Source organism: Zeus faber, assembly GCF_960531495.2.
Source record: "Zeus faber genome assembly, chromosome: 19".
NCBI classification, from domain to species: domain Eukaryota; kingdom Metazoa; phylum Chordata; class Actinopteri; order Zeiformes; family Zeidae; genus Zeus; species Zeus faber.
In genome coordinates, this window is record NC_137206.1 from 21096459 (window position 1) to 21109384 (window position 12926).

The window sequence follows — 12926 nt, forward strand, 5'->3', positions numbered from 1 at the left end:
AGATGGTTAAGTTAAGTTATGAGGTTAGAGATGGTTACGTTTAGGTATCATGTTAGAGATGGTTTATTTTAGTTATGAGGTTAGAGATTGTTAAGTTTAGTTATGAGGTTAGAGATGGTTACGTTTAGGTATAAGGTTAGAGATTGTTAAGTTTAGTTATGAGGTTAGAGATGGTTACGTTTAGGTATAAGGTTAGACATTGTTAAGTTTAGTTATGAGGTTAGAGATGGTTACGTTTAGGTATAAGGTTAGACATTGTTAAGTTTAGTTATGAGGTTAGAGATGGTTACGTTTAGGTATAAGGTTAGACATTGTTAAGTTTAGTTATGAGGTTAGAGATGGTTAAGTTTAGTTATGAGGTTAGAGATGGTTAAGTTTAGGTATAAGGTTAGAGATTGTTAAGTTTAGTTATGAGGTTGGAGATAGTTAAGTTTAGTTATGAGGTTAGAGATGGTTAAGTTTAGTTATGAGGTTAGAGATGGTTAAGTTTAGGTATAAGGTTAGAGATTGTTAAGTTTAGTTATGAGGTTAGAGATAGTTAAGTTTAGTTATGAGGTTAGAGATGGTTAAGTTTAGTTATGAGGTTAGAGATGGTTAAGTTTAGGTATAAGGTTAGAGATTGTTAAGTTTAGTTATGAGGTTAGAGATAGTTAAGTTTAGTTACGAGGTTAGAGATGGTTAAGAGTTCAAGAGATGGCTCTTAAACTGAATGTACTTATGGAAACACAGACACTTACAAAATGTACTGAAGTAGAGTAGAGTACTCCATTACCTTAAACCAGCGTTAATTACAATTAGGGTTTATCTTCTCAGTCATGACTCCTAAAATACAACTCAAGTGACAGATAAGAGCCCCAGTCCACAAGTAGGCCAACGCGAAGTAACATATGCGAGGGTTGTTCTCAACGTTATCTTAAATGTACTTAATATAACCATGGAGAAAGGGTTAGTGTAATGTCTTACCTCTTTGGAAGTCCTTGGAATCTGGTAGGTACAGTAGTAGCAGGTAACTTCTTACATGAATAATGGGAAGTTAGCACATACTATATTTAAGAAGAAAAAAAAAATATATATATATGTGTGTGTGTGTGTGTGTGTGTGTGTGTGTGTGTGTGTGTGTGTGTGTGTGTGTGTGTGTGTGTGTGTACTAATGCCGAAACACGAATGTTTTTCCCGCCGCCAGACACCACTATGTATGTCAAACGAGAGTGGGGCTATGCTGCATTCGATTTCTCCGGAAAAAAAAACTCGACGTGCAAGATATTTGAAAACACGTCCAACTTCTATCTGATATGTTTTTTTTTTTTATGTGATGTCATGTAAATGTATGCAATTTTGTAGTTTTCAGAGTTCACAACTTTGCCCAGCAAACGCAAATTTACTGCGGGCCTCCGCCATCGGACACACAAAGAGGCGTCGTAAGGATGTGGGAGACGGAAATACGGATTTCCGGGTGTCGATGGAATGCAGCGCTGTCAGAGAATTGGCTGCTGGTATAAAATGTCCATAACGCTGCCTGGACAAACTTTATGTTAAACATGAATTGAAAGTTAAAAAGTTAAAAAGTTAAAATTAAACTTTTGTTTTTTTTCCTTTCTATTTTTTATTCGCATCGCATTATTATGACCCATTTGTTTATGGGAGCGACTGTAATTTCGCCGTTTACTTTCTGGGACGAATAAAGTATTGTCCAGATGGGGCCTGTAATTGTTTTGCTGGGGCAGACCGCTGATGTTTTACATCAGTGAACGCATTGGTGGTGGGGGGGGGGGATACAACATATAGCACATACTTGTAAAGTGGATTGAGTAACGTGCATAACCGCTGGCAATCAATGATTGTGCGCGTACAACACCCTGAACTCCTGAACCCCAACCGGGGCACCGCCGAGCCCCGCACACGACGGACAAGGACGAGGACCAATCGGAGCGCGGAGCAGAGAAAGGTAAATGCCAAACGAACCAACGGCGGCGCTGGACGGGGAAGGGGCGGTCCCACCGAACTCATCCCGGAGCTCAACGATGGAACCGCCGCGGCGGGTGCATTAGGGTAAACGTCGCGGCGTTTGTGCAGAGTCACCGCCCGAACACATCTCTCCGGGCCGTACGACACGAGTGGCGTTCGCCGCACGTAGTGGCTCTTGCGAGGTGTTTTGATTTAGCTTTTTGGGTTTTTTTTTTGTTTGTTGTGAACAAATGGGTGAAAGGGGGGAGAACGGCCAAGGTGCAGTCAAGTATTACCGACTGTCGGAAATAGAAGCGGAGAACTCGTTCAAGTCGACGTGGATTATCATCCACAACAAAGTCTACGATGTCACCAAGTTTCTGGAAGAGGTGAGGGCGGGCGTGCGGAAGGCAACGGCGTTCGGCCAGCCGTGCATTATCGCGAAGTAACCCCCGACTGGGCGGTCAGGACCCCGCGGAGGACGTGTTGCTTTAATGACCGGGCGGCTGCGCGTTATCCGGATCGTTACACAACGTTTTACTGAATGCACGTAACGCAGCCGTACGCAACGTTGATTTAAAATTATTTGTATTAACCAACAGGCCGAGTTTGAGAGCTTCCGCTTAAAAACAAACAAACAAACAAACAAACAAAAAAAAAACCTTATTACACGACTGATTACGAAATCAAATAATACGTTAAGACGGGTCCAGGCGGAGAAATGGTTGCCCGTGGTCGTTATCAACAGATCGGCCGATTGATTGGATCAATCCATGTACAAACTTATTCAGAAAAGTACAGAAAACAAAACACCAACTATGTATTAATGATGTTTTCTTTTGTTTTTTTCCCGTGTTTTTTTTGGTGCTGCCTGACTTGTGTTTATATCTACACACTTTGTTTTGCACAGCCTTGAGTAGCCCTGTTATCCTTTCACTGCACCGTGCCTGTTTGGCAAATAAAACATCCTGAATGTTGACATATCGCCAACAATATCAGTAATGAGGCAGTGTTTGTGATGTTTCGTGTCGTCAATGTCACCCAGCCCTGGTTCAGACATCAGTCCCTGGGGTTTCACACTAGGAGTCCATAGTAGCGCGTTTAAATTGCTTCGACTCACAAGCTTCGCACTATCACACGCCCACATCGCTTCGCTCACTTCATGTCCCATTTCACTCCAAGTCATGTATCATTTGCTTAAGGTGAACTCCCGCTATAGTGTTTGCCTCGTAAAACACGTAGAAATTAGTGGCTATTTGTCTGAGCCGAATAATATTCAATCGTATTTGTTTAAAGTATATAATAAGCAGCTTAAACAACAACAATTCTGACGTTTCACGTGTCATATAAATATTCACTGATTATTGATCATGAATAAAAAACGTGTTGGGGGAAAAAAAAATCCTTATACAATGCATTCTAACACCTCAGCTGAAGCACTTGCTGTATTCCCTGAACGTAATATCAATTGTTGTTGATGTTGTTGTTAATATAATATTGATGCACAATGGCAAGAAAGTAGCTATAAGCTCTTACATTTTTTGAACCAAGTCACGAACCTTTAACTTGTTCCTATTTTAGCACCAAGATATGGGGTTCAGTGTTAAACCCTTGACCCCGGTGTTTGCGTTTTCCTCACGCTGGTTGTGGTTCCCAGCACCCCGGAGGAGAGGAGGTTCTGAGGGAGCAGGGCGGTGGCAATGCCACGGAGAGCTTCGAGGACGTGGGGCACTCCACGGACGCCAGGGAGATGGCCAGTGGCATGGTGATCGGAGAACTGCATCCGGTGAGTCGGGGAGGGAAGGTCGGAAAGGAGTCATATGTTATGTCTTCAAGTCTTTGGGTCTCATTGGTGAAATGTGAGCGGAATTAATCAAATGAATGAATAACAACGTACCAGACTTTTCTCACAGAGTAAAATCATTTAAATGCAAACTATGTATAATAATGTTAGTCAGATTTACTAACTGCAATTCTCAAAAGAGTATGGTTAAATTAGTTGTCAGCCCAATAAATAAACAAACTGTATTGTAAATAAACAAGAAAATGTATTGGACATTTGTATTTTAACCTCATTATTTCAACAACAAACTGAAATGTGAGCATTGACTTTATTCCCTTAAAAAAAAACAAAAAAAAAAAAAAACTGAGAGCAAGTTTTGTCAAAATGATAAAATTGCAACTTTTATTTGCACAAATGATTTTATTATTTATTTTGGAGATTAAGTCTATAAAGCACACATTAACAATATTACCATAGCTTTTGCCTTTTAGCAGAACATTAACGTTGGTGGAGTCACAGCATTCTTTTAAATTGTATTTTTATTTGAGGGGGAAAGGGGTGAAGGACCATGCTCAGGATGGGGTATTTTTGGAGGCTGACCCGAAATTCAGCATGGCCCTGCTTCCCCCGACAAAATATCACCAGGATTGTTCCATTGGGCTTTGGATTATCGCAGAAAATAATCTCTGCGGCGAACAAAGTTTATGATGACCACAGGTTTGTTTAGCAAGATAATCTTCACAAATGCTTTTTGAAGCTTAAATGCAATCGCCAGAAGGCTGTAAACAAACTTCACCACGGTTGTATGACTTCAACGTCACCGCAAACTTAGCTTCCAAACTTGGAAATTTTGTTTGTTTGTCATAATTTTGTTAGATATTAATATGAGCCCGTCCCGTCAATAAATGTTAACATATGCACATGCTCTTGGGTAATCTCTTGAACTTGAACTTGAACTTGGGTGACTATGGTCTGTTCTTCCTCCAGTGATGATGACTTTCACAGTGTACTACTTTTCAGTGTGTCAGAGTTGCTGGCCCTGGCATGGAAGATGACGATGTTTGAGAATTTCTACACAGCTCCCCCTGGTGGGAAAGTAAAGTCATTACATCAAGTCATCTGGGCTGGCCGGGCTGATCACCGTGATAGAACCTGAAAGAATAATTGATTATTCAGTAATGATGACCATTCCTAAATTGCACTTGTACATCAGAATTGAACGTACATTGATGGGAGTGGCACCTTGTCATAATAGAGTAGCCCTATGTGGTAAAGGGATCAGTGTGACAGAGGAATTCAAGTGTGCTAAAGTGAGGTTAGAGATTTTAGCCACGAGGGTCTGAGCAGAACCGGCAGCACTGAGCACATTTAAACTGGACCAGTGGCCTGTATGGTAGTGCAGGTGGTGATCACTGTTTGATAATCTCAGAAATGCTGAGGCTGTGACTTGGTGGTTGTCGCGGCCTGGTACTAAGCCCGTGGAGCTGGGTTATTTACGATGGCGCTGCCTGAGGTACTCTCCTCAAAGCGACTACATCGGCGCTCACTTTCATTGCGCCACAGGGTTTGCTTCACTCTGTGACCAGCGCGTGCGAGTCGATCTGCCAGGCCGAGGACATCTGGTACCTACACCGCTAGCAGGGGGCCCCCGTCTCTCCCCACGCCCTCTCATGGAGCCGTGGACTGTGTGCTCGCCGAAGTGGCGAGCTCCGTGCAAGGGCCACTGTAACGTGCGTGCGTGCGTGCGTGCGTGCGTGTGTGTGTGTGTGTGTGCATATACATTTTTTCTTTAATCCCTTTCTCATTTAATTGGTGTATCGTTTTTCCAGAACCCTTAGGGAGAAGGAATGAGGCTTCATCTCTTGGACAAAATATAATATCTCTCTCGCTCTTTCTCTGCAGGACGACCGAGGCAAAATGGTCAAACCAGAGGTAAGTGAAAGAATGTCTTTTAACTGTCATCAGGGTTCGGCGCCGTTGACGCCAACAGTTACGAGCAGCAATATTTTCATTTTTATCTTCCACTGATAGTCTCAGTTTTGACTCTTGCAGGAATCGCATGTGAACGTTGTTGGCGAGCCGGAAAGGTAACCACACACACATGCAGCTAATGCCATTCACAATGTGGGAATGCCATACCTCACTAATTCATTGAAGAATGTTTGCCGAACCAAAATGTTGTATACTGAGGTGACTATTTTATTGACGTTCCATTTCTCTCTGTCTCTAGCTGGTGGCCTGCCTGGTTAATTCCTGTGCTAGCAGCGGCCATCGTCACGCTGATGTACCGCATGTACACCGCGGAGGAGCAGTGAGCTCTACGTCCGAGAATGGCAGGATCAACTGCGTGGGCTCATTTCTTAATTTTTTACATTTTTTTAATTGTCTGCGTCATCCACACTGCTGCGACGTCCTCAGCATATGACCACGACCGGTCGGATTAATCAAATTGTCCGGCTTCGGAGCGACCGCTTTCGCTGCCAAATTGCCTCGTTTGAACACTGTGACGGCGCCCGTGGGAGCTCTGATTTTCGGCAGCGTAATGAGGGCTTCTCGCAGCGTAGAAAGGCCGTTCCCAGAAGAGGGAGGTTAAGTTCCACAGGCGCCGAGGTGCCTGTGGACATCCGACCGTTCTGGAATTGCTTACCACTTTTTTCTCAAACGTATCAATGACGACAACTTTCACCTCACTAATAAAAGCTATTGCAATATAAGTCGTCACGTTATATAAAAATAATTTACCTTGTACTTAACTCGACATGGGTAGTGATTTAAATATTAATGTTGTGCATACTATTGTACTGGTTTAACCACCAGAATACGTCAAAATTGTATAAAAATGTGAAGAATGCATTTTGTCATATTATATATCTGCATATATGAATACATTTGTAAATTGTTTTTGATCGTATGAAAATATGCAATCAACAGTTACGCAAACATTAATAAAGTAAATGTATAAAATTCAGCAGGTGTAACATGTATCATTATGTTACGTTGGCTTCTATCAAAAGCGCTTCATAATATGTTTGAAAAAATGCTTTGTTTGACATCTAGCAACGTGCCAGCCTGGCATCATCAAACGAATTCTCAAATGGGGATTAGTCTGATTGACCGATTAGTCAAATGCGGAGTTCATTTTAGATTTCCAAGGGGTGTTATCAGCAGGCGCAGACCAAAATGTCTCGCAATTGGATAGACCTACAACCATCAGAGCATTAGATATTGTGTGCTATCACCGGGTGCGTTGCATTACATTTCACTGCATATATGTATGAAAGTATGTATATGTATGTGACAAATAAAAAATCTTGAATCTTGAGACCTACAACCAATCAGAGCTTTGGATAGACCTGCAACCAATCAGAGCATTGGCTAGACTTGCAACCAATCAGAGCATTGGCTAGACCTGCAACCAATCAGAGCATTGGCTAGGCTTACAACTAATCAGAGCATTGGGTAGACCTACAACTAATCAGAGCATTGGGTAGACCTACAACCAATCAGAGCATTGGGTAGACCTACAACCATCAGAGCATTAGATATTGTGTGCTATCACCGGGTGCGTTGCATTACATTTCACTGCATATATGTATGAAAGTATGTATATGTATGTGACAAATAAAAAATCTTGAATCTTGAGACCTACAACCAATCAGAGCTTTGGATAGACCTGCAACCAATCAGAGCATTGGCTAGACTTGCAACCAATCAGAGCATTGGCTAGACCTGCAACCAATCAGAGCATTGGCTAGGCTTACAACTAATCAGAGCATTGGGTAGACCTACAACTAATCAGAGCATTGGGTAGACCTAGAACCAATCAGAGCATTGGGTAGACCTACAACCAATCAGAGCATTGGCTAGGCTTACAACTAATCAGAGCATTGGGTAGACCTACAACTAATCAGAGCATTGGGTAGACCTACAACCAATCAGAGCATTGGGTAGACCTACAACCAATCAGAGCAACGAAATGTGTGGCAGCGCGGCGCAAGTGAGTAGGTAAATTAAACTTTTACCAAACCCTGTCAAAAGTATGGCAAACACATGGTTATTATCAAGAAAAGCTTTTTAGAGAGATGATTCAACAGACCATTCCGCGGCAGCTATCTTGGTAAGGTGTGTCAGCAGCTCTCCCCTGCATGGTCCTGGTATCCATCCCGCCCCATATTAGATAAAGGCTTGTGATTGGCCCGACCCTGGCAAGCTCGGGTGGAAATCTGTCCAAATGGGAGGGGTGTGGCCAGACGTACTCTGCAGAGCGAAGGAAGCATGAGTGAATGCAACATCCGGCATGTCTTCACAAAGCTGTTCCGTGACCTCTAGGGTTATCGGGGTAAAAACTTTGACCTTTCCCTGACGGCAGAGTTTCAAAGTGATGGTTTAGGGACGTGTCAGACAAGGGTTTGACCCAGCAAGCTGTGAAATATCAATACGGACCCAATGAGGCCGGCGGAAAATGCATTGAGTTTGTCAAGGAAGAGCCGGGACAAACATCCAGAGGTCTGTTTCTGGAAGATGGTACTTTGGTATTTGTACTGCTCCACACTTACCAGTCACTTGACTCTTATATATATATATATATCTTATTTTAATTTATTATTGTATTATTATTATTATTATTATTATTATTAATAATAATAATAATAATAATGATCATAATTTATTCATGCTCTATGATAAAATAAAAGTAGACTTTGCATGAGACAGTTGCCTAACTTGCAATCTGGAATGTCAATTTTGAGATTCTTGTTTTGCCTCAATGTGGTGGTTTTAGGCATATATGTGAATTGGAAAGCATACAATTATTGGTGCTGGCTCCAAAAATAATAATAACAGGGGGGTCCTGTGTGTGTGACTGTGTGTATGTACTGTACATGTGTATGAACTTTGGACCTAGAAACGAGGTCCTGATCTGAGCATGGATAAAGCTCAAAAAATAAAACATTCCACCATCTAGTGGCAAACCAAAAGTAAAGACAGGATAGAAAATGAATTCAGTGTATGAACACAGTAATTCAGTTATATTGGATTTATAAAATGTTTACAGATACAGCCCCGCGCACAAAATAACATGGAGGCCTCTAGTGACCCTCTCACTGAAATGGATTTTTTATTTTTTATTTGCTTTTTATGGCAGCTCTTTAAAAATCAGATCTATGCCAGAGTCCCGGCCAGTCTCAACACAGTGACGTGGATCAGTGACACAGATTAGACGAGAGGTCAGCGTTAGACCGGTCATTGCTTTTCCAGAATAAAATGCACCGAGCAAGCAAAGTCTTGCGACGCTCTGACGGCAGGCACTGAGCTGTTGACAACAATATTTACTGGTGTAGCCCTCATGACGCACCTGTTACATCATGTTGTTTATTTGGATTATTGTGTAATTAGGTTGCCCTGAGTGACTTGGTGAATATTGATTAGGATCTGGATCTGGGCGAATGAGGGTCTATTGTAATGGACAAATAATTAAGACAACATTACATTACAACATTAATACAGATTTATATCAGATGTTGCGACGGGACAAACACAACTAACGGTAAAACAACACTAAAATGGTGAATACATGGTGGATAAAAATAAATTAAAAATAGTACATAAAATATTTAAATGGGAATCTATGGAAGCCTATAGGGGACTATATTAAAATGATAATTTAAGTTGAAAATGAAAATGTAATTCCACAATACCATTATAATTCACCACATAATGTGTTATTTGAGTAATTTGTATTTTTATTTTCAAATACTTGTATGGGCTTTCTATGACCATATTAAAATGAAAATGGAAATTGTCTATTACATTCGTTAAGTCGCACCCCGCTGTGCAGTGGACAATATTCAAATGTTAGTTCAAATTTGAAAATTAAAGTGCAATATAAAAAATGTAACCAGAAATTCCATGCGGTGCTATTTCGGAGTTACGTTTTCATGTTAACATTATCATTTGAATCAAGTCCCCTCTCGGCTTCCATAGGAATCTTTTTTCAATTGATTTTTTTCAATAGTTTGTCATTATTTAGATATTATTTAGACGTTCGATTATTCATTTATTCATTGTTTATTTAGATTCTAATCATTTCGAAAATGATTTCGATAATCAAATAATGAATACAATTAATTAATTTCCTTTATGGAAAATCTATTTGCATTTCAATATTGTAATAATAATGTAAATCTAATGATAATAAATAATAATAATATATCATTCAATTATATATTTGTATTATTATTTCGACTTTAAATATCAGTGTGTGTTTTAAAATGAACGTATAAATGTAATTTTATATTTGGGAAAAAAACACAATAATTTAGGAGAAATGGGTATAGGGAAATGTTCGCATACTTGGGCAGACATGACGTCAACGGACGCGGCTGTGACGTCGGCCTCCAACGCCTTGCTCCGTCAAATTGGTTGGAAGTGGGCGTGTCTCAACGCAACTTTTTCCAATGTGCTACGGCGGCTCCAGGCGACCTCTGACCGGCCGCACACCGAGCACTCGGCGGCGGGGCAGCGCGGAGCCAGGACGCGGCCCAGCTTCACACCGGAGGTGTCACCGATCCCGGGGCAGATCCCCATGCAGGTGCCGGAGGAGAACGGAGAGGGGGACTGGGGAGCGGAGGAGGAGGAGGACGAGGACCTGGACGACGAGGCTGACTCGTCCCGCCTGGACAGAGTGAGAGACAGGCGGAGAGCCAAATCCCTGCCCGCCACCCTCTTCGACGACATCCCCGGGGACGGGGGGAGGAAGCGGGTGAAATTCGCCGACTCCATCGGCCTGGACCTGGCCAGCGTCAAGCACTTCAGCACCCTGGAGGAGCCGCAGATCCCCTTCAAGGTCCTGTCCAGGCTCCGGAGCTTCCTCCCGCGCCGGCAGCAGGAGCTCCTGGAGGACCCCCGCGCGGGCCTTGCCGTGGACCGGCTGGTGCCCAGCTTCCCGGAGCCCCCGCGGGGCGAGCGGCTGGAAGAGCGGGTCCGGGTGCTGCGGGTCTGCCTGGAGAAGGTCTCCGTCACGCAGTTCGACGTGCGGGGACAGATCCGCGTGTGCACGGCGTGCCCCGGCAAGGAGGTCGGGGTGAGGTACACCTTTGACGCCTGGCTGTCCCACGTGGACGCGCAGGCCTTGCCCGTGCCTGTGCCCGACGACCACCGCCACCACCAGCAGCACCACCTCCACCCTTCCTCCGTGGGAGAGCGCTTCGCCTTCACCATGTACATCCCGCCCTTCCTCGACCCCGGCTCCTCGGTGCACTTCGCCGTGTACCTCCGGAGTGAAGAGGGGGAGTTTTGGGACAACAACGGGGGTCAGAACTACACCCTGGGCTACCACTGCCCCCTCACAGGCACGCCCTTCGCGGGCGCCGCTTTCCACGCCACCTGACCCCGGTGACAAGACTCGGAAACGGAAGATCCGTCCGATACGAACGCATCTGCCAAAGGACTCGGGACTCCAGAGGGTCCTCAACCCTCAACGCGAAGAATCACGGAGGACTAAATGAGTGTGGGTGCATTTGACATAATTCACACTCAATGTGACTGATTTACACTTTGCATTCAAACGAAATAAATATTTTTGACAGGACCTAATCATTTTTGTGATCCAGTTTCCATTCTTCCGCCAAAAATCGATCATTTTGACAGAATTTCAACGCTTGGGGGTTGTACTTCTTGCAATAATTCCAATAGTGTCCAATAGAACCGAACTGACTCCCCTGACTGTGCCCCCTTCACTGTGATTTACGCCAACTGATTAAAACCAACGAAAAGATGGAAAGTCGACTTTTTGACAGTGAGCGGCCAAGACGCTCTTACAACCCGGTATCACGCTTTTTCGTGCTCATAGTCACGAAAATGTATATTTTTGTGACTATGAGCACGAAAAAGCGTGATACCGGGTTGAACCCTTACTGGGGTCACAATTAACCCAACGCTCCTGCTTCTAGTGGTTCAGATATGCGTTTTTGCACAACTAAAAAAAAAAAAAAATAATAATAATATATATATATATATATATATATATATATATATATAATGCAAAAATATGCGTGTGTGTGTGTGTGTATGACTTAATGAATCAACTTTGACCGGTCAAAAAAGTAGTGTGAACGATTCAGCCTCAGATTTTTATTTGGCTTGCTTTTGATATCTATCATTATTAATACTGATTCAAAAAATAAAAAGTACGGGTTAAAAGAGTATGAATATTTGCTTTTTGACATGTAGAGGATTACATACAGAAAGTCTGAATATACTTAAAGCAGAATTATGCAAGTTTTGGTATTTGGCGGTCCTACAGTTTCTGAGTGCAATTGCATTTTATACGACTGTCATAAAACTCGGACAATAACTCGATCCGAAAATAATTTATTTTACCGGACAAATTTGAACCTTATCTGGCACGCTCCAATGACGGTCTATGTTACGAACGCAAATATAATGTACACTCGGTTACAGCGGCCCTTGCACGGAGCTCGCTGCTTCAGCTAGCTCTCAGTCCACGGCTCCATCAGAGGGCGTGGGGAGGTGACGGGGACCCCTGCTTCCGGCGTAGGTACCAGATGTGCTCGGCCTGCCAGATCGGCTCGCACGCCCTAGTTAGAGGGTTACACAAACCCCATGCCGCAATGAAAGTGAGGGCCGGCGCGTCGGCCGAGGTGCAGGTGCCAGCCACGCTACTGGCCTGTCTCGTCCGCACCGCCGGGTAGGTGGAGCAGCTACATTTTGTATGAGCATTTTTACCATTTTGACCAGCAAGTTAATAATTTAATGTTTTTGTTAATATACATTTTACCAGGGAAAACACAGTAATTACTGGAGCCATACATCAAGGAAGTGACACAGTGCCGTGAAGCGTAGCACACTTTTCCCGCGGCTTTGTACCCGAATATAGAAGTTACATAGTGCAAGAACAGGCAGTCAGGGGTGTGGGTGGGAATGAAAGAGGTGCCATTCTCCATGTTACAAGTCAGTGTACCATCAAAATTATACCATCAAAATTATTCTGAAGCTGTTATTTTAAGGTAAAAAAGATAAATAGTGTTGCTTTAAGTACAGATACTTGAATGTACTAAAAACGTCATGTAAAATGTTAGTTCAGTTGAGTAACAATGCACTTTATGCTGTTTGTAACAGGGAAACATCTGCAGAGGGTTAAATATACTCTATATATTGTTGGATAAATGATGATTATACT

At 42.9% G+C, this 12926-nt stretch overlaps 2 protein-coding genes across 2 annotated transcripts; both read left to right on the forward strand.

Moving 5' to 3' along the window:
* Positions 1-2027: 2027 nt before the first annotated feature.
* On the forward strand, positions 2028-6695 carry cyb5a (cytochrome b5 type A (microsomal)). Its single transcript, XM_080019992.1, has 5 exons — positions 2028-2333; positions 3602-3730; positions 5630-5659; positions 5780-5814; positions 5958-6695. Exons 1-5 carry the CDS (start codon positions 2196-2198, stop codon positions 6040-6042), a joined length of 417 nt encoding a protein of 138 aa, XP_079876118.1. The 5' UTR covers positions 2028-2195; the 3' UTR covers positions 6043-6695.
* A 3393-nt stretch (positions 6696-10088) lies between these two features.
* Positions 10089-11217, forward strand: ppp1r3g (protein phosphatase 1 regulatory subunit 3G; the record flags this gene model as incomplete). Its single annotated transcript, XM_080020436.1, has 1 exon — positions 10089-11217. One exon carries the CDS (start codon positions 10089-10091, stop codon positions 11112-11114), a length of 1026 nt encoding a protein of 341 aa, XP_079876562.1. The 3' UTR covers positions 11115-11217.
* Positions 11218-12926: the final 1709 nt, after the last annotated feature.